This window comes from Felis catus, chromosome A2, assembly GCF_018350175.1.
Source record: "Felis catus isolate Fca126 chromosome A2, F.catus_Fca126_mat1.0, whole genome shotgun sequence".
Lineage (NCBI taxonomy): Eukaryota > Metazoa > Chordata > Mammalia > Carnivora > Felidae > Felis > Felis catus.
The window spans coordinates 41352696-41376007 of NC_058369.1; the positions used below are offsets into that span (position 1 = coordinate 41352696).

Here is a 23312-nt window from a genome sequence, read left to right on the forward strand (position 1 = left end):
CCTGTCATGGATAACAGTAGCCAGATTTTCAGCTGATGATCTGCCCTTCCCAGACTTCAGGCCTCCTACGCAGAGAATGCATTTCTAACCACCAGGCATGAAGGATGAGAGAACTGCTTCCAGTAATGTCAGTGTGGCACCTGACATTTTGGGCTGAATAATTATTTGTTGTGAGAGGCTGTCATGAGCGCTGTAGGATATTTACATTGTAGGATTATTTGTGGGTAGCCTTTCTGGCCTATACTCACAAGATGCCCGTAACACACACTGGTTCCCTTTTCCCCTATGTATCACCAACACTGTGACAACCAAAAATGTCTCCTGACATTTCCAAAGATTTCCTGGGGGCAAAATCATCCCCAGCTAAGGACTGCTGAGTTAGCAGGTGCTTACAACCTTTGGGCCATATTGGATCGGACCAGCCATGGGTATGTGGCCCAAATCAGGTACACAAGGCCAATGACATGTGGGACTGTGACTTCTATATGAGCAATTCAGAAAGCCATGTATTTTCCACTGGATTGACTGTGCTCCTGGAAACTGAATGTGTTGGGGAACACCATATAGAGCCTGATGATGGTGATGATGCTTGAGTCCTGCCAGGATCAAATTCTGTTCAGATCCAAATCTATATTTTAATTACATGTAGCGATAAATCTCCCTTCTACTTTCTCTCTTATTTATGTCATAACTATGCTATGCCCTGACAATTTTTTGGTTGATTTTCAGGCATTTGCAACTTACAAAGTGTTTTTCTGGATAACTGCCCTAAACACAATATAACATATAACATTTTCTGTCTTTTCATATACTTAAAGTGCAAGAAGAGAGTAATTCAGAATCTCAAATGGTTGAGCCTTTTAAGTGAAAACTTCAGTGTGCCCAGTGTTTGAGGCTTCTAGCAGGGTTATTCAAACCAAAGGCAACTCCTTTTGGAACAATATATGATTGTTTTGAATTCCAGTATTTACTTTTCTGGCCCAGTAACAACAACAGCAACAACAACAAAACGCACCAAATTTACTTATTCTCTTAAAAGGCATTGCTCCATTTAAAATATTAGAGTTGCATAAGGATGTCTTAGGTTGACACTGTTCCTTACTGTTGCCCTACTTCAACCTTTGAGGCTTAGTCCACCTACAACTGTGGCTTTCCTTTAGAAATCATTAAAATATATTCTCTGGTTAAAACCCCTGAATGATATTATAACAATAGGAATGTAATATGAGAAGTAAATACTTCTTGTTCTAGCAAAAAGGGAGGATTTAAGAAAAAAAATATGACAAGAGAAGCTCAGTCTTACCTATAACCTTAAGTTCAGCACTGGAATAGATGAGCCCATGTTTGTTTTCTGCTATGCACTGGAACATGCCAGAATCAGTCACATTTAGGTTTGATATTGTAAGGGCACCATTTTCTATCTGTATTCTCTCCTAGGTGATAACAAAAATGTCTTGCATATAAATGTATACATCATTTGAAAAGAAAAATGAAAACCACTATTATTTCAGTCGTACACAAACCTCCTTCGTTTTTCCTCAGAGGATTGTGCAATCTGACTTGAAATTTTAACTTTTCCTTATTTAAAAATTTGTGACTGATTTAACATAACAGCCACACAGTTGTAATACTAATAAACACCCTTCAGTCCAAATGTCTACTGGTAAAATAAATAACAAAGAAAGAGGTACAATATTGCAGCCATTTTATTTTTCCCTGTGGCTAAAGTTGCAGACTTTAAAAAATGTATCATGTTTCCATGCCGTCAACTGGAAAGGTTTTCACCATTTTTTTAATCACACAAATCAAACACATTATAAATTCTGTGCATTAAAAAGAGTTCTGAGAAACACATTTATTAAGGGTTTTTAGGTAGTATGACAGGTTATATATAGAAATTGGAAGGAATATAATTGACATAGTACACAATTTTTTAAAAGAACAAAAATTACATGGCTTAAGAAAGAAAGTGATTGAGAAAATAAGTATGCACGTAAGAAGGTAACCACATAACAATTATTCTCCAGAGGCCAGACCAGGTTGTCAGACAGGGAAAAGCAAATTACATTCCACGTCTGATCAAAGTAAGGCCTTCCCTAATTTCAAAAGCGAAAAACAAAAACCAAAAAACAAAACAAAACAAAAGAAACAAACAAAAAAACTATACCATAGTTAGACTAAATTCACAAAATCACCTTTTCCCAATGACATTCAATGTTGAAAATATTTTCTTCTTGGCAGATTGGGTACTTGATTTTATATTTTATCCCCTTTGACATTTCTTAAGGTGTGAATGAATGCTTGCAAACTCGAGTCTACTTTGGCACTAGGTACGAGGAAGGCATTTATTTAATGTCAAATGAAGAGAGTGAGGATTAACCGGGCTCATTACCTTACCTCGAGCACAAGGGATTCTCCATTTTTCAACCATCGGTAGGAAGGTTTGGGCTTACCACTTGCCCGGCATTCCCAAAAAAGATTGTCCTCCACTGCTATTTCTACATCTCTTATGAGCTGAACCCAATGAGGCTTTGCTACAATGAAAGAAAATAAAATCAGACCACCCAGCAAGTAAAAAATAAATGCTTTACACAAATGGATATAAACACTGTGAGCAACGGATTAATGTGAGCATAGTGGCTAAAATTACATTTAATTCCCTATTTACTAAGTGGATATGGGAAATGTTTCTAGATTTGAGGATGGATGATGCAATCTGTCACTTCCTAAGCCAAACTCATTATGTTTTCTCTGTTTTCAAAATTCTGGGCACCGTATTCTATTTCCTCAGATGGGTTATTAGCAGTAGATAGTAATGCAGGTACACAAAACATACTCCTTTCCAAGTGCATTTGTGAATCATGAGGTCACAATTGATGACAACTTAATACATGAATGACAGCAGATACTAGTCTTAATTACACACTAAGAATTAACATCCGTAGAAGAGAAACTTCTATAGCTGAGGAAAAAAATACGTTCTTCAAATTAGAAATAACTTTTAATTAAATACAAACCGATGAACATCTTATGAACCTCTGTGTGAATTAAAATGAAAGCAGGGAAAGATGGATAAATCGGTTCAATTTGAATCATATGACTTATTATGAAAAAGAAGGAGCTCGTGCAACCTTAAATTATGTATGCAAATCAGCAGCATCAAATGGATTTATCATTTTCTGTTACATTTTAGAAGATATTTGGAAAATTCTCTCTACAGATGAAAGCAACATACCAGTTAAAACTAAAGCCTCTCAATATACACAATCTATTCAGCCAAGTCTCAGTTTGCATCTTAGACCCAAAACTGGGAGGTGAGATGTCTTACTGGTTTCACATTGCATTATGTATGTGATGTCTACAATGTGATTCACATGTGCATTCTCCATATGGAGAAACAGTGTATCTATTTCTATTTAATTGTAACCATGGGAAGATTTGTCTTTGCATTTGTATCTCATAAAATTGCTTTTTTTTTAATCAAAGAAATTGAAATGAAAATACAGCTATTTAGCTCTTAGAGAAAACATACTGGTCTGCATTTTACCTTATTAATATTATTATTATTATTATTATTATTAAATAAATGACTTTCCCAGTCTGAAGTGTAGTTCAGTGCAAAATCACTTCACTCTATTTATACTAAAGCATATTTTTCTTCTTTCAGGAATTACAAGCATTTTTTGGGATAAGACCACAAAGAGACTCACACATGAGCCCTTGACTGAGATTCAAGTTTCTAGCAAAAAAATTGCACTGGCTTCTCAATACTACTGTTCTTCTTCTCCAAATGGGAGGATAATTTGCTGGACTGAAGCCAATTCTGAGATTACAACTGCCATGTTAATGGTGATTTCCCCCCTTATTCTATCATATTAAATCCAAATATTCTATCCGGCCATTTTTTACATGAAATATTAGAGTGGATAACCAGAGAACTTCATGGCACGGATTGAATACACTACTCTTAAGCCAGAAGTGTAGAGTAACTTTCATCAAACACCCCATCTCATTAATTTCTGATATATTTCTCAGGAATATATCATATTACCTACCCAATGGACTACAGCAGGATTCTACCTTCTCTAGTCAGTAGAGTGGATGATGTTTGTTGTCTGGTGTGCATCTATTTCCTCCTTTCTTTATTTATAAAATAACCCCCATTTCTCACTGAACTGTCCTCTCTTCCATTGCCTCACACTGTCCATAAAATTCAGGAATATCTGACCATATTCCCTGTTCCAAACAGAGGCCCTTAAGTTGTTTTAAGCCAATTCTCCTTGCTAAGGATTGGTTGAGGAATGAACTTTCGGGCAATGAGATTTGAAACCAGATTTGCACAATGTTCTGGAGACAGTAAGGATGAACAAGATTGATGCTGTGGTTACTGCGGGCAAACATTGTGTGACTATACTGGAGAGCAACATGCAGAGAAAGGGAAAAGACAGATAAGAGCAGAAACAAATCATAGAGAAACTGAGCAAGGGCCTGATTATATGGTACATGAACACTAGCTTAGCTTTGGATTTCTTGCCCCATGAGGCATATAATTGTTTATTTCGGTAGGGCTGCTGTTCCAGATAGCTCAAACATTGCTGCTGAAACATTACGACAGTTGGAATACTCGAGTTTTCTTTTTTTTTAATGTTTATTTATTTATTGTGTGTGTGTGTGTGAGAGAGAGAGAGAGAGAGAGAGAGAGGAAGGGCAGAGAGAGAGAGAGAGGGAGAGAGTGAATCCCAAGCAGGTTCCCTGCTGTCAGCACAGAGCCCCTTGTGGGACTCAAACTCATGAACCAGGAGATCACGACCTAAGCTGAAACCAAGAGTCAGATGCTCAACTGACTGAGCCACGCAGGTGTTCTGATTTTGTGTTTTCTTGTAATGGTCACCTCTTACCCTGGGTCAGGTAATGGTTTCTCAGAAAGGAGTAAGTAAGCTTCTCCTTTGAAGCTCTCTTCTATGAGAAAAAAGGACTTGCTGTGAGTGATCTGTACAGCCCCATGGCTTAAGTGTTCACCAACCCACCTTTACATCATCCCACCAGCATGTAGACCTTGACACCTGGGTAACATTAACTTGGTCCTGTGTATTCTAATCGAATCACATAACAAGAGTTACAACACAGAATGACTCAGAATATTAAACCAGGCCTCCATGTTGTTTCTGACAGATCCCAAAATGTTAACATGGTTGAACAGGTGTCAGTCTACTCAGAGACAATGCAGATTTTTCTGAGGGAGGTCAGAAAAAGCCCTCTAATTTTAATATTTGTCTTTGCAAACATTTTCCTCCCTGAAACATTTACGTGTATAGCCTGTTTCCATTGCCACTTTCTAAGATAAAAAGAATACAATGCAATTTGCCTTTCACACAAGTGGTCAATTCCCACTAGTTTTACCATGTTTCTGATGATTAAATTCAAGTATATATTCATTGAGCATACATCTTTACATAAATTACATAAACTACAGGACATTTTATAAAATCATATATTTATACTTTCTAAATCATGCTTTCATCAAAAAAACCTAATGTATTTTGTAATAAAAAAGATTTGAAAACAAATTTTGGAAAAAAAAAGATAATTTAATTTTCCTACCAACAGACTCTAAATTAAGGTAATGCTATAATCCTTTCCTTACCCCAACCAAACAGTATATCAAATAAATGTCATTATGAATTAAAGGCGGCAAACAGCACAGTTACATTATTGGAAGGGATAGGAAAACACTGAAGAACTCAAGAGTCTGAGTTCATGTGGTTTGTCAAATGCAGTAATTGCAAGTTTTCACCATCAACAGTTTCTTTCTCCTTAGTGAAGATCAGAAAGAAAGATACAAAATCACATTTTCTAGGGGAGAGGACAGATACAGAGGAGATCGCTCCTTGATATGATTCAATGCATAAAACATTACTCATAGAAAAAAAGGATAATATTTCACTACTGTAGGAATCATTTTAAAATGCAAAAAGAAGACAATCACGCTTCTGATTTCACGGCAAAATGTTACTGTTTTTAATTCCTCCTATGACAAATATTTATCGCCATTTAACAAAATGCAGGACTGAACAAGTGGACATTGGGATTCTGCCATAATTTCCCACCGCCCAACAACATTTGATAGAACAAAAGCTAAAAATCCAATTAGCCCAAAGTAGAAGCTCACCATAGTAAGTGAGACGCCCTCTGGCGACATTTCTTCCTCGTGAATTCTCAGCAACGCATTCATAGGAACCGGTATCTTCCTGTTGGAAGTTGGGGATTTCAAGCACACCATTGAATTTCCTCAGTTTAATTTTACTGGAAAAGGGCAGTCCATCACTTCTCCTCCAATTAATCTGAGGTACAGGACTAAGAAGAAAATTGTCAAGTTATTTGCTATTTTATTCTTATTTAAAATTTTTTTTTTTTTAATGTTTGTTATTGAGAGACAGAGAGAGATAGAGCATGAGCAGGGGAGGGGCAGAGAGAGGAGACACAGAATCCCAAGGAGGCTCCAGGCTCTGAGCTGTCAGCACAGAGCCCGACACAGGGCTCCAACTCACAAACCGTGAGATCATGACCTGAGCGGAAGTCGGACGCTTAACCGACTGAGCCACCCAGGCGCCCCATTATTTGTTACTTTAAACAGATGTCTGGATGCATGTTAGGCTTGACAAAATAAAGCTTTTGTTAGGATGGAGCAAAAAGGCACCCGTTTTCAAATGCAGAACATCTCCAATTGTTAATCACATATACCTGATACAAGGCTTAACCTCAGTTGCTATTTTAATAAAATAAATTCTGCATTTTCTTGAGTTAAATCATGATTTAGAGAAAAAGCTGAACACACTTCCATTGTATTAAAATACAACAAATGAACAAGCAAAAGAAAAATAACACCAATCTAGTTCATGAAATTAGGCAGGCATAGTCATTGTCTGCAAATTGCCTTTATGGTTTCAGCCTAAATTATATATGTGCATTCTCCTTATATTTTATTTTTCCTTTGCTTCTAAATGAAAGAAAATTTTAGAAAATAAATAAGGAAAAGAAGAGTCTGTCAAAAACTATCTTGATCTCTTTCAGAAAACTAATACTTCAGCACCCTGTAGTAAATGTTATAAAACTTACTTTCCAAGAGCAAAACATTCCAATTTCACAGTTGCACCTTTAGCCACTGGAAGAGTTTCTGGAAACTGCACTTCTATTTTTGGTTCATATTCACCCATCACACCTGTAAATCCACCATATAAAGTTAATAGTTTCAATATTTCCTGTGGAACTGTCCCATTTTTCTTAAATAAAACTTTCTTTTTATCCATTTTGAACCAGTTTCTCTAATGATTTAAATTACTCACTAGCCATTCATTAGGAACTTTTAAAAGCAGAGCTAAGTGGGCCAAACACACAACATTATTAAACATCAGGGACCTTGGATTCCATGATTCATAAATTACCGTTTACAGAGTGGTTCCGAGAAAGCCATTATGCTTTTTACCTTTTATAAAATGGGAGGCTTTTTTATTCTGTATTTAATCTGGACATTTCTGGTCAAACTGAAATATACAATGTATTATGACTTCTTGAAATATCCTAAGGAGCAAAAATTATGGGAGGGAATTTACTTAATGGTACCCTGGTAGCAAAGAAACCAATCTTAAACTTCTTAAATGGCACCCTGGAGACAAGAAACAGTAACTTCATAAATGAGAAAGGTCAAATTCAATTATAACTGACTGGAAAGAAATGTTTAGGTAATATGTGGTCATGACATTGTGCTGTATCAGATATGGTTTTGTGTAAGTGGGGCAGTTACACAGGGTTACAAATCTGATTCCTCTAAATCTCATGTGTTCCCTTGAAACAGCCATGAAGGGGTAGAGAAAACACATTTATTTTCTTTTCAGCTTTACTAAGGTACGATTAGCAAACAGAGATTATATATATTTAGGCTGCATGTACAACCTGATATTTTTTACTATGTACAATGTGATGATTTAATATACATATACATTGTTAAATGATTATCTCAAATCAAGTTAACACATCTAGCACCTCACACAGATACCATTTTTAATTTCTTAACATTCTGTGGTGACAACAGCTCAGGTCTACTCTTGTAGCAGATTTCAAGAATACAATACAGTATTATTAACTATCATCACTATGCTGCTGGTGGCAGGGAAATGGGGAGAGGTTCATCAAAGAGAATGGACTTCTGGTTACAAAATGAATATGTTTTGGGAATCTAGTGCATATTTTTTTTTAAATTAAGAGATGCTTTATATGCTATAAAAATACATCCAGAGCTTAAAGAAGCTCACGGTGGCCAAAATCAGGACAGGTGACTTCATGACAATGTAACCTGAACCTAGGCTGAGAAAAACCTCGAGCTTAGTTGAATGCTCTCCCGTCACCATCTTGAAATTCCTAATAATTTCTGAACACTGGGTCCATCATATTTATTTTGCACTGGTCCTCGAAAACAATAAAGCTGGTCCTGGGTAAGGATTAGGTACAGGGACCTATGGTCAATGAAATGATCTTTCTTCATCACTGTACTCATATTTTTTCTTCAGCGCAAAGTGAAATAATTCTTCATGGTATACTTTTCACTTTTTCCCATTTTTTTTTTTTGCTTGGATTCACAATATTTACATTTAGAATTGCACACCTTGAAATATTTCCTACCGTCAGAACGTAGCACCAAAGGAGTTGGGGAGCCCAGCACTCTGGTGTTCGTCACCATACTGGTCACCACGCACGTGTAATTACCCACATCGGATGGCTCGACCTTGGCAATATACAGGTGGCCTGTTTCTTGAGAGACAAATCTCCGACTATCTTCTTCAACAAATGATGGATATTCATTGAAGATCCAAGCATATGATAGTTCTTATAAAATTTTTGGAGAAAAGAAATCCCATCATTAAGGCAAGTTTTCCACAGTATACTAAAAATACGTACACAAAACCACCTCTATGACAAAGTAATGGTGAGTGGTTCTATCGCAGGTCATGAAGAGAGACATTTCTGTGAACTGATTCTGCAGTCAGTCTGCATTACAGTGGAGGACAGTGCTGATTAGCATCCTTGCAGGAGCAATATTACTACCATCATCATTATCGCTACTCCAGACACCTCCTGACAAGTTTCTCTGGTTTCAGTCCTTCTCCTTTTTAATTTGTATCTCCACACCGCATATTCTATGATCTTTCAAATTTACCAACCTCATCATGTCAGTTTGTGATATAACACTTACCTGCAATTCCCTGGAGCTCCTGGGAACAATGCCACATTTCTTAACCTGAATAAGAGACTCCGCATGGTTAAGCCCCTGCTTCAAGTCTGAGCCCTGGGTCTTGGCACCTGCTGTTCTGAGAGCCTGCAGTATCCTTGTTCTCTGTCCACTCCTTTGCCTCCTCCCCCCTTTTAACACTAAACCCCATTCTCCCACAACAACTTCCACATGGTTTTCAAAGGTTGGTGCCAAACATAAGGAACCACCTCTACAGAGAAGCCTTCCTTCATCCTTGTCTCATGGTAGGTTCTCCTTGATAGAACAACGCTAAGTTTCTATCAGTTAAAACACTTACTGCTGTATATGTAATGGTCTATTTACGTAACCACCCTCCCACCACTGGGTAAACACTGATGTCAACTCTTATCCTGACTGCCCTCCCCCGCCCAATTACCAAAATGAAACATCCAGAGACACTTAATAGTCCTCAATAAACATTTATTGAGTTAATTAAGGATACAATTATGCTCTTATCTCCTCTGTAAAGTCTAATATGAGAGTTTTCTTGACTTTTAGGGTCAAGGTAAACCAACTTTCTCCCAAGAAACTAATGTTTTTTACTCTGTGATAATGAGGGTAAATAATATGATGCTGCATTGTTCTAGATGCCCATATTTTTCACAGGCAAGTTGTTACTTAAGCACAGTTACGGCAGTTGACTTCTTTGATTCCTTCTTTCCATGGTCCTATCATTTTTTATGATTTTATCAACATTATTGCAGTGGTTCATTATTGTAATGTTTTTTCAAAAGAATTTTCTGAAAACATGTAATCAAAATCAATTTAGTGAATAACGAGTTCAAAATACATTCAAGGCATAATTCCGGGATAAAGGATCTTTGCATTTTGTAGAAAGGGACACTAAGTCCATTTACAAATAACAATGAGATAATGTAAAAGGGCTGGGTGAGAGTTACTTTGGGTTTCAGAGGAAGAAGAGGTGACAGTCTCTCACGACTGAAGAAGAGGTCTTCAAGGACACAACGATATTCTGACAGCAGGGATAAAAGCACTCCAAATGAAGTGAGGAGCATGTGAAAAGCAAGTCGGGGAGAGATTATGGTAAATACCTGGTGGAAATGAGACACAAGTGACTCTCTTCTGCCTTCAATGGAAATGCAAATATTTCATGATTCCAAAGGTTAGCAAGTCAATGGCATATAATGCACATGTTAAGAAACACTGATTTTTGACCTTGAATCGATCTTCACATCATGCTGTATCATTTCAGTAGAGTGTTTCATAAAATTCCAATCAGTCATGTGATAGGTTGTGAACCTTAGGTCGTTTGTCAGACTTTGAAAAAAAAATGGGTCTCAAACATCCACTCCACAGTTGGCCTCATGCCTACATCGATAGTGCTTTTTCTCTTACAATAGTACTAAATAGGGGCACCGGGTGGCTCAGTCTGTTGAGCTTCCGGCTTGGGCTCAGGTCATGATCTCACGGTTCATGAGATCGATCCCCACATGGGGCTCTGTGCTGACAGCTCAGAGCCTGGAGCCTTCTTCGGATTCTGTGTCCCCCTCTCTCTCTGCCCCACCCCTGCTTGTGCTCTGTGTCTGTCTTTCAAAAATGAATAAACATAAAAAAATTAAAAAACAACAATAGTACTAAATAAACCATAGAGCTGGAGAATGCTGGTCAGGTTGGCTGAATCAGTTCTGCAATTGCTGAAATTGACTGCTGTGAAAGCCTTACTTCTTTAGGCTCTTCCTACTACTCTAAGCATCTACCACCCCATAATCCTTTAACCCCTGTAACATCACCTCATTTAAAGAAGACAAAGCCATCTCCTCTGCTTTTCAAAGTGTTCTACTCATGAAATTCATAGAATTGTCCCTCTGCCTTTTATTTCTTATTTAAATATGTCCCTTGTATCCAGGGAGTGCGAAACTTCCACCGCTCCCCAACATAATAGACCTCAGCTTGGTATTAAGAAGGACAAGAAGTCAACCTTGTTAAACCAGTTTCTACTAAAGTAAGAACGGTTGGTGGAAAGAACTCAGATTTAGAGTTGGAAAACCGAAAATCATGTAAACTCATATAAGAAATATTATGTAGCAAGGAGAATATATGATCAGTAACCAGATGCAAAATTTGGAACAACTCTAACATATGTAATTTTGACTGAAATGTTACAAGGCTACACTTGTATTATTTCTTTTAATCCCAAATCAATATCATTGACTTCAATATTGTACTATTAATATACTGTATACAGATATTGTGGTGTGATCTAGCAACAAATGACAGAAGAGAAGAAAGTCAAAATCAAAATCATTTGAAGGCTGTTCCCAAAATGAGCAAGGAGAGTTGAGGGGTGGATTGTGGTGAACATGGAGGTGTCCCACTTAGGTCTCACCTCAGGAGAACTTACTGCAGGAAACACAATTAACTGGTGGTAACCACCCACCAGCACAAGAGTGCGGGGGCTACTTCCAACTAACTGATGAACTCCACTGTGCTGATGCTTGCCCATTCCCCCCCCCCCCCCCGCTCCCCACCCTGGTACCGAATGTCCCCAAAGGCAACTCTGGTTGGAGATGCCCCATCAGATAATGGCCACACTGTTCTCAGAGCTGTGAGGCAGTCTGGCTTTCTTCCTATGTGACTTGTCTTTTCCTCTCTTTGCTCACAGATATTGGACTTGACTCTCCCTTCCACCAATTTCTGCTCCCTCCCTGTTTATCCTCCACAGGCATTTCCTCCAGATTTTTTTTTAATAACAAGTTTGATCCTCTAATCCCACCTTGGGGTTTGCTTCTCAGAAGACTTGAATGTACATGGTGTTGCCGAAACGGAGTAACAGACTCTCCTCTGTATTACCAATTGCCCCTTCCCTTAGACCTGAAGGAAATAGCCTCTTTAACTGACTTTCCTTTTCAATAACTAAGACCTTCAGGCTCTTCAAATTTACAAACTGACCTAACTGATTCTTAGTAACTACCCTCCAGACAAGCCCAGGTAAATCAGCATCCCAGAGGAGAACACTGTAAGCCCATCCTGAGACCTCACCAACTAGAGAAGAAACTGTAGAACCTTCATCTCCTGAGCAGAAATCTTAAACTATCATTCTTAATTTGAGAATCCCATGGAGAAAAGCTGCTGTTTTGTAGAAATAAGTACTCCTGTATTCTCCTTTGAGAATTTGTATCATCAGGCACATGTGAGGGTCTATCTTCGACTGGCATACTAGTAGCTCTTGAGCTACAAATGCTTTATATTTGTAAACCATCACCAAACGGGCATCATGTATGTGATCTTCACATGGTCACATGGACAATATGCGCTCTGTGTATTATACACTATAGAAAAATATTTTAATTTAATTTTATTGTTGAATTTTTTTCTTGTTTATTCATTTTTTGAGAGAGAGGGGACAGGGGCAGGGAGAGAGGGAGACACGGAAACCTAAGCAGGCTCCGTGCTCTGAGCTGTCAGCAGAGAACTCGATGCGGGGGCTCAAACCCACAAACCATGAGCTCATGACCTGAGCCGAAGTTGGACACAACCAACTGAGCCATCCAGTGGCCCCTAGAAAGCCATTTTAAATACTTGTCAACAATATTTCCTCCTTCTTCACATTCTAAAGTCACAGTACGTATACTTTTCAATTAAAAGTGCAATAATATAGCCTACCTATTGGAATACAAGGTAACCAGAATAAATTAATGGTCTTCCTTCACTATTTCTCCCAGATACATACTCAGAAAATCAAGAATAAAAACGATCTTTGGTGAACAGCACAAAAATCTAACTGTAAGGTTGTGAGCTGGGATAAACAGGAGAAACGAGAAAGGGGGAAGAAGAGCCACTCAAGGTATGGAAGAGGCTGTACTGGAAATCACTTGTGAGACTCAGGCAGGTAACCTAGAAGTGAACGGCCAAAGGGTGGATGAGACCTTTAAAGATACGCTTACCAGAGGGTTTGGGACTAACAATGGCAAGATGGGCAGAATAATGCCGCCCAGAATATGTTAACACCCGAATCCCTGAAATCTTGAACATGTTACTTGACATGGTTAGAGGAACAGTATAGGTGTGACTAAATTAAGGACACTGAGATGAGAATGTTACCTTGGATCATCAGGGGTGGGGAGAATGTCATCACTAGAGTCCTTGTACGAGGGAAGCAGCAGGGTCAGAGAAGAGGAACTATGACCTCAGAAGCAGGGGTCTTACCCAGAGAGAGCTATTTGAGGATGCTGCTATGCTCTTGATCTGAAGATGGAAGAAGTAACCACGAGTCAAGGAAAACAGGTGGCTTCCAGAAGCTGGAAAAGGCAAGGCAATGGATTCTCCCCCCGGAACCTTCAGAGCCTTCAGCAGCCCTGTCGACATCTGGCACCTGATTGTAGCTCAGTGACACCTGTATTGGACTTGTGACTTACACAACTGTAAGACAGTAAATCGGTGGTGTTTTAAGTCACTGCATTTGTGGTAATTCGTCACACGAGCAACAGGAAACTAACAGAAATAACGATCATAGCTAACAAAGAGGTGTTCATTAAGTCCAGGTGCAGAGCTATGTGGTAGACACAAAACTTCCAAAGAAAAACAAATGATCAGAGACAAAAAAGTGGAGAAATCCTGGCCTGAGAAGGCCTAAGGAAGAATCGTATGTTATACAAAATGATTGTAAGACCAATACAATGGCAGGGGTGGGGTGTTCGAAAAGAGACAGCAAACCACAACCACCCCAAAACAAATGAATTCGTGTTCTGTTGTTTTATATAAAGATTCAGACCCTTAACAACTCATGGAAAGAAATAAAATCTGGGCTTAATATGGAATACAGTGTCATGACAGGCACAGCAGAACTTTGGAGGACCTACCCACCTTTCTTTATAGACTTACTTATTGAGATGGAATGATACATAACTTTTATCTCCTAGCGAGAAGATCTGCACAATTTCATTTATTGCCTGCATAACTGTGTTAAAATATATGGCATCACTCTGATTGAAAACATTAGAGAATTATGTGATTTACTGCATTCTGAATAAAGTAAAAAAAATACCTGCTGTAATACTATGAGAGTTTACTTATCATAAAAATCTGCATTTGCAATAAAGATTAATTGTACACTGCAAAGTAAAATATATATCAAATCAGCATTCTTCGGGGATTTTTCAACATCATTTTATGTATGATGATAAATACAAAGCTACACTAAAAATGATAATTTTATATACTCAAATGAACTAGACTTTACAAAACCTTTCACAACCTGTGGTGTAAATCACAAACACATTATGCCCAAACTACTTGGCCTCTGGGCTTCCTATTAACAACTCTACGTTAATATTAGGTACGTGAACTATTTTTTAGAAGAGAGAAAAGAGATTTTGCCAATCAGAGCCATAAATTAAGATAATGAAGTCCTGAAACTGCTTTCTAAAAAAGTAGTATGTGATGAATGACATCGCTCCTCCAGCCATATTCTTTCCCAGGTCACTTAAGTGTAAGGCCAATCAATTTAGCAGGAAATATGTCACTCTAGTGTTTACCTGGAGATACATTAATACACATACTACTGACATTTAAGGGTTTATTTCTAGTTCCATTATGAAATTCTATTATGAGGGAGATTTAATCCTTTGTATGGGGATTTTCAAGAAGAAGTTGTCAAACAAAATTGCAGTTGAACAAAATTGTAAAAGTAACTTTGGCTATTTTCTCTGGTGCCAACTGGGAAGTTTGACCTACTTAAAATAAGGCACATTAAAAAAAAGGTTGTGGGAACTTGATGGCTGTTAGTTAAGATTTTTATCACTGATTCATACAACTGGGAAGGAAATTTTGCTATGGAGCTTAGAGATATCACCCACTGATGGAGGGTCTGAGAGAGTACATATTCAAAGATCTAAAGCCATGTAGAAAACTGAAGATAATATAAGGTTCAAGAAGAAAAGGTCAATAGTAAGGACTGAAAAAAATCTGTACCCTTAAAGCAGAAGGTATCTATGGACATTTCCAACATTTCAGTGTGTTGTCTTTCAAAAGCTGTTTTGTAAGTCGTTGTTTGAGGGTATACTTCCTTGCTTAGCCGGTAAATGTCTGCCTCATCCATTCTGATTTAAAGTACTAATAAATGTGACTTGTGAGGGTCCTCAGATAAAGAGAACAATGATCAGGGAAGAAAACAAAAACTAAAAATGGCATTCCTTTATCCTTTCATACTTCTGGGCTGAATCTCGTCCAGGAGTCAGCAAAGTATAGCTAGGGGGTCAAATCTAACCTGCTGCCTGCTTTGTCAACTAAATATTTTGGAACAGACTTGCACCCATCCAATTCTTATCATCTGTGGCTGCTTTTATGCTTACAGAAGCAAAGCTGAGTAGCTGCAACAGAGACTATACAGCTCATAAAGACTAAAATACTTATCTGACTCAACTTTTAAGAAAAAGTTTGCTGACCTGTTCTAGGTCAGTGTTAGCCTGAGACCAAGTTATGAGTTTGGTGATCTTTACCTGACTTACTTTACTTTTACTCCTCTTTTCCTTATGAGGCTGTCATATGTCCTAAGTACACGAAGCTTCACAAAGCGTAGGCTAGTCTCCTAAATCTTCTATGCCTGTCTCTCTTGCTTTAGCCTGCTGCCTTTTGGGAACACGCATGAGTCATTTCCATTGCAGAAATGGAAATAATGCAGTTTCCTGATGTGCTCTGTGACCACCATTTTGTGGGCCACCATTTTCCTTAAGAAACAGAAATATTTTCAGCAGGCACTTGCATCTTCCATCATATCGAGACTCCACAAGGCTCTGTCTTCATTTTTCAAAGGTGTTCATTTATTTTTCAGAGAGAGAAAGAGAGCATGAGAGGGGGAGAAGCAGAGGGAGGGAGACAGAGGACTTGAAGCGGGCTCTGTGCTGACAGCAGAGAGCTCAGTGCGGGGCTTGAACTCACAAACAGTGAGATCATGACCTGAGCGGAAGTCGGAAGCTTAACCGACTGTGCCACCCAGGTGCCCTTCTGTCTTCATTTTTAATGCTTCCACCAGGGTAGCTCTTCTAACACGTGCCTCTGTCTCTTTCCCCGTACTATGGTTGCTAAAGCTGATGTGGTGTTAAAGTGAAGTTCTTTCCTCCATATCTGTTGATGCAGAAATGGAGAGAGCCCTCGAGAGGCCATTCCTTAGTTTTGCTTGGATGCATACATTCTTCCTTTTTCTCATGAAGAACTTTTTAAATTTTCCCCAAAGAACCAACACTCTCCCAACCTTAATTCAAGTTGTTTCAGTGGACTGACCCTACCCTTGTCTCCTTGTTCCAAGGATACCTCAGGATGAGGATGTGCAAGGTGGGGGCCAAATTTAGTGACACTCAAACTCTAATGTCCAGCAATGATTTAGGGGAACCAAGGAGCGAAAACACTGGCAAGACATTTACTGACCTTCTTCCTTTGGCCAAGGTGCTAAGGAAGCATGGCATTGTTAAAGAAAGGACTTTAAATTTTCCTAAGAAAATTTCCTGACCTAATCAGGATGGGTCAGTTACGGTAATGTTTCATGACGACAGGACAATCCTCTCATGTCACAGACACATCTACAGTCACTGCAACCCCTTGGTTGTATGTGGACTTTCTGCTAGAGTGATGGACCTTGAGCAGAAACCCCCCAAATGACAGAGTCAGATCCTAAGATAAGAGAGACTTTGGGAATATAATGCATTTCTTTTCTGATACCTTGTTCCTATTATAAAAAAAATATGCTTTTCAAAGGAGTTCAAGACTCAGAAAATGTTAGAAAGCAAAATTAAGATTAGCTCAAAACTCGAATGCTGCGGATGACTACAAGTTTCATCGCCAAGACCTGTCTGTGCAGCTAAAAAGAAAATGCTTTGTAATTGCACATTTTGCACAATGCCACGCTTGATGCAATGTGTATGCATTAAATATATGCCAAGTTCCTCTCGCCAGGTTTGTACCTTCCTCATCACTTACGCTGAATAATGGACAATTTTTATGACTTCAGTGACAGTAAATAACATTTTCCTTTTAAGTGCAGTCCAGGAGATGCTAAAGAATCCTATAGCTCATGGGAGTGCTAATTGGAGCCAATTATAATTTGATTGACCTGCCTTGCTATTAAAATGATATGCAAAATTTACACTGCCCTTGCAAAATGGTAATTTCCTAGTACAAGCTAACTACAGGAAGCCCACCCTTTAACGAATCCAAAGGTGGTGCTTTTGGGTTACAATTCCCACATGAACTCTCAGAAGCTAATTCCAGAGAGGGGCCTCACTGGGTTGCAAATGATACAAAAGAACTCTATGGATGAGGAAAAGGTGCAATAAAAATAACTGAAATAATTAAGGACTAGTGAATAAAGTAGCAGCATCACAGCAACTGTCCATTCCTCATTAGGTCTCATTTTCTTTTATTCTTTCTTTAAGGAATGTCATGGGGACTTGATATTTCTCTTCTTGCCATGCTGGTGATTTTTTTTTTTTATAGCAGAATAACATGTCCATTTTCACTAGTAAATAGAATGTGGTTATTAGTGGAAGATGAAGTCATCCTGCCAAACCACAGGGGGCTTCTTACCGGGGACAATAAATGAGTCCTTGGGAAGCTGGAGAAATTAATCTCTCTCTCTCTCTCTGTCTCTCTCTCTCTCTGTCTCTGTCTCTGTCTCTCTCTCTCTCTCTCTCTCTCTCTCTCACACACACACACACACACACACACACACACACACACACACAGTACCACTACTTGCCATTAGTAGCACATCGAACTGCTCATCCAAATAGTTTAATACTATTAAAAAAACTTGTCTTAAAGCAGATCTTTACTCTCTCTGATTTGTAACGTTTCAGAATAATAGATTTTAAATAGCAGTAGCTTTGTTATAAACTTCTGAAATAGTACAAAGTCACATGATTTTTAAAAATGACTACTTAAATGTTTAATTATGCCAGGATATGTGATTATGCCTGGATATCCAAAATAAACTTGACAACAAAAAACAATGCCCCCCTCCCCCCACCATCAATGATCAAAAGTAATTCCCAGCCTTCACATCTGTAGGGCTCTATAAATGCCAATTCCTTTGGGCTCTAAAGGATGTGCTCAGATTTCAGCATCAGGTTCAAGTCAAATATAAATAACAGTTTGCAGGCTTTGAAAAAAATAATAGGAGTTTGGAAAGTAGCATTTGTACTACCTCATGTTCCCTCACTTGTTACACTAACTTATAAATACACGTTTACACATGCATTTCTTTTCTGCCTCCATAGTGTTTCTAGTCCTTGCCTACGTGGCTATGCACATATATCCAGGGAAAAATCTATCACGTTATCAATTCTGTAAGAATGTCTTTCAAAGCCTGAAAAAAATTGCTACAGCTTTCGCTATGATTTAATAATTTACTGATGTTAAAAAGAAATAAACATAAAGAAATAAAAGGTTATTGCTCAAATGCTTTAGTTAAAATTCTCATTTGTGTATTAATGTTTGACTTTTTTAGAAATCACCTCTCTGATCTTTCTCTGTAAACATTTACTATGTTGACCAATTGGCTTATTTATCAAATCCTGAATATCGTTATCTTATACTTGATCCCTTTTTATTAACTGTTTTCTCTTTACAGTAAACCCAAGTCAATGCAAAGAATAATTTCTGGTCAATGAAAGATCAATACTTAAAGAAGTATATGAATGTCCCTAATTTAGGGACTCTTTCACAACTTACACTATCCAGGTACAGGGAACAGTAAGGGGTAAAAGTTAGAAAGAAAATAATATATTGCTCTCATTCTACCCATACTCTATCATTATGAGCTCCTCAAAATGATGGCTGTTTAATATGTGAGACTGTCTATATTAGATAAAGAACTTTTGATTGAATATTAATTTCTAGTAGTAGATTTACCCTTGCTACTTCAGTACGTTTTCCTTATCCCCATTTTATTTTTCAACTTCCCAGCTACCTGTTTACAAATGTCACATTTAACTAATAGATGTGCATTGTATTGGTCAATGAATACAGAGATGTAAGAATAAATGAATAGAAAACTGATGTAGAGTATGTCAAAGGCAGCATTTTTAATATACTATATTCCGGGGCTATGCAGCTCTTACATTTCTGTATCTAAGGCTAATGGATTAATGACCTTTCTTATTTTTTTAATGTTTATTTCATTTTGAGAGAGAGAGCACAAGCTGGGGAGGTGCAGAGAGAGATGGGGACAGAGGATCTGAGGCAGGTTCTGCGCTGACAGCAGAGTCTGATATGGGGCTTGAACTCAGGAACTGTGAGATCACGACCTGAGTTGAAGTCATATGCTCAACGGACTGAGCCACCCAGGTTCACCGATTAATGATCCTTCTATTCACTCTTAAGAGGACCACTAGGATTCTAATCAAGATCTTGTTCTAATATAAAGATATTGAATGAATATTGGCTTCGTTGTGATTTTCACAACTGTAGAATAGGAATCCACTGAGGCAAATCGTTTTAAAAATGCATCCTAATTACACTTAAAATTAATAACTGAGCTCATTTGTACCTCATGCGTAAGGTTACAAAGCTCATGCCATAAACCTCAGTTGGTAAAACCAACCACCTCAAATATTTAATATAATCTAAGTATATGGTTCTATTGACAGTTGTTCCTAAAATGCAGTCAAGTTTATGAAGTTTACTACTTCATCTCTTTCTTTTTACATTTTTCAAATAAGAAACAAATTATAACAGAAGTTGTAAGAGCACTGGCTCTTCCATTATTTTTCTTTCTTTCCTTCTTTTGCTTTTCGATTTTCCTTCCTTCCTTCCTTCCTTCTTCCCTCCCTCCCTCTCTTTCTTTACTTCTTTTGCTTTTCAGTTTTTTCTTCCTTCCTTCCTTCCTTCCTTCCTTCCTTCCTTCCTTCCTTCCTTCCTTCCTTCCTTCCTTCCTTCCTTCCTTCCTTCCTTTTTTTCCCAAATGTATTTACCTAAAACAATACAAAGAAATGCAAAGCAACCACCTGCTCCCTCTTTCTGATGTTTTTGTACAAAGCACTTCTGGTAAAGGAGACAGGTTTCCTGGTGAAGAAAAACCAGCAATCATGTAAGTGCTCTTCAGCCAACATAATGAGAAGCTTTTCTTTCCAAGAAGTAAATATGCACATCCACAGTATAAGAATATTAGACCCTGTCTTGGTCACAGTCAAAGATAACTTATACAGGAATGTTAAAATGTGTGACAGAAATGTTCACTGATCCTCTTTACACTGAAGGTATACTGAACTTTATCCCTTCCTCTCTAATTCAATATTGTATCTTCTTTTTAAATTTATTGTTAACTCTTTTATTTAAAAAAATTTAATGTTTATTTATTTTGGGGAGAGAGAACATGAGCAGGGGAGGGGCAGAGACAGAGGGAGACACAGAATCTAAAGCAGGAGCAGGCTCCGAGGTGTCAGCACAGAGCCACACATGGGGTTTGAACTCAGGAGACTTGAGATCATGACCTGAGCCAAAGACGGACACTTAACTGACTGAGCCAACCAGGTGTCCCTATATCTTCTATTTATTCTCCCTAAAAATACTGTGATTTTACTTTCTAAAAAAATTCATGTTGAACAAGTTGTCGCGCTGATTTACCCCTGCTTATTTTGATTCTTTTCCCTTACTATTACCTGAGGTTATATAAACGTCTCTTTGCCAGTTCTGTTTCAGCAGTCAATAGTCTGAGTGAAAGCAATGCATTTATTTTAGTTACCCTGTGGAACTCTAGTTCTCTGCTTCTAGACACTTTTTCTGTCTTTGTTTGAGACCATATGTTGTTAAGGCTCTGGGAATTACTGAAATTGTTCATATTTACTTTATACTATATTTAAAATTTTTTTAATTTAAAAAAAATTTTAATGTTTATTTATTTTTGAGAGAGACAGAGAGAGAGAGAGAGAGAGAGAGAGAGAGAGAGAGAGAGAGAGAAAGAGACAGAGCATGAGTGGGGGAGGGGCACAGAGAGAAGGAGACACAGAATCTGAAACAGACTAGGCTCTGAGCTGTCAGCACAGAGCCTGACGCAGGGCTCGAACTCACTAACTGTGAGATCATGACCTGAGCTGAAGTCGGACACTTAACTGACTGAGCCACCCAGGTGCCCCTATTTCATATTTTTTAAAAGTTTATTTATTTTGAAAGAGAAAGAGAGAGTGCGTGTGCACACACATGAATGGGGGAGGGGCAGAGAGAGAGGGAGAGAGAGTCCCAATCAGGCTCCACATCCAGCTCAGAGCCAGATGTGGGGCTCAATCCCATGACCCTGGGATCCTTACCTGAGCCAAAATCAAGAGTTGGACGCTCAACCGACTGAACCAACCACACACCCCTGTTTTATACCACATTTAATTTCAATTGCATATCTTTTGGAAAATTTATGAGCATGCTCTTTTCTTTCATCTCTTTATTTTATTAATTCAATTAGTTGACCTTCCACTGGCATGAAATGAAGGGCTTTTCTAGCTTCCAATTTGAATGTGTCACATCAAAGAGTATTTAGCATGCCATGTTTTGTATCAAGCAACCTTGTGGCTATATTCTATTTCTGTCACTCATAGACACTTATCATACTTGGGCTCTGGTAAAAAAAAAAATAAACTGTATTGCTTTTCTTTAGAGAAAGATTTTCAAATTCCAGTTAGAGAATCCGCTTTTGTACCATTTGTTCACCAGAGAAAATGTAAGAAGGTAGCGAGAATAGTCTTAGCCATAAGGATTTGATTATCAGTCCCGTAGGGTACCTGACGATGGCGGCAGGTAGACAGGACATGGAAACTGTTCTGTGGTACTCCAAATTTCCTTTCAGGCTCTGACATATGAAGATACAAAGAAACACTTCTCTACTGCTTAACAAGGAGAAACGGCAAAGACCATGTGGATAACAGAAACTCAAGGAGAGCATAAAGTACTGTTTAAGGACACAACAGTGCTTGACCAAGCTTTCTCTCTGATTGTAAAAACAACTTGAAATAAGCTTTTTGGGATATCCTTGGAAGTAAGGATTTCTGTGTTGCAGTCATGGGATTTGAGGTTTAGACATTACTGTGTCCATTCTTGGTATGCGCCTTTGATAAATTATCTTAAACTCTCTAGTCTCACATTCTTGTTCCTCAAAAAGGAAAGGGTTGCATGGAATTGGTTTGGTTGGCATTCTGTGGGATATGGATCCTCTGGAAACTGCAGAATTACCGTAAGATTAGACAATCCATATGCCTGCTATACTTGATGGGGAGACTGAACAAATTATATGTTACATAACATATACACAGGTCCTATTACTTAAAATGTGTGGGCTATACTGTGACTGACAAAAATGTATATTCAGTTAAAAAGTGTTAATGAATTCATTAGGGCTTTTGTATATCATGTATTTTCTCTCTCAAAAATACAAAACGCAAGAAAAACAGCTAAGTTGAAAACTTGGATACTGATACTGATTTTAACACTAGATACTGATAACGCCTTTACATGTCAGCTTATTTAATCCTCACAAAACTCTATGAGGCAAATATTCTCATCCTGTTTTACACAGATGAGGCAACCAAGGCAGTTAGGGAAGTCCCAAGTTATAATAAAGTTCGAAGGATTTGAATCCTGGCAGTGTGGAACAGAGCCTAAAGCACTACACAGGACTGTCTTCCTGTTCTATCTTTTCAATCATGTGAGTGATAGTAGCGTCTCGACAGTTCAAATGAATCCATCAATTCAAAAGGATTGGGGAGTAATGCTGTTTATGATCCCTTCTATCCCTTAAAATACTAAATCTCCTCTATAAGTCTAATTTCTACATAATACGGTCTACGGTATTGTTTAAAAACAAGAGTCAATGGCAAACAGACAAAGCAAAACCAAGTAATAGCTATGACAGAAACAAACCAACAAACATGACTAGGATCCATTCCTGGTTCTGGTACTTCCAGCGATGAAACACCCGGAAAATTTCCTTTCCTCTGTATGCCTCAGTTCTCTTTTTTGCAAAATAAAGATAACAGTACCTATTCCGTAGGTTTGGTGTGTAGGTTAAATA

General features: G+C 38.1%; 1 protein-coding gene across 3 annotated transcripts in view; it reads right to left on the minus strand.

The window, feature by feature from the left end:
• CNTN3 (contactin 3) overlaps positions 1-23312 on the minus strand; it is a 343653-nt gene that overhangs the window by 92218 nt on the left and 228123 nt on the right. For all 3 annotated transcript variants that reach the window (XM_023249969.2, XM_023249968.2, XM_023249967.2), the window contains exons 6-10: positions 8677-8880; positions 7117-7219; positions 6170-6354; positions 2398-2534; positions 1304-1433 (exon numbers count right to left, since the gene is read on the minus strand). In XM_023249969.2, coding sequence (XP_023105737.2) covers positions 1304-1433; positions 2398-2534; positions 6170-6354; positions 7117-7219; positions 8677-8880 — 759 coding nt within the window. The remainder of the gene's footprint in view (positions 1-1303; positions 1434-2397; positions 2535-6169; positions 6355-7116; positions 7220-8676; positions 8881-23312) is intronic.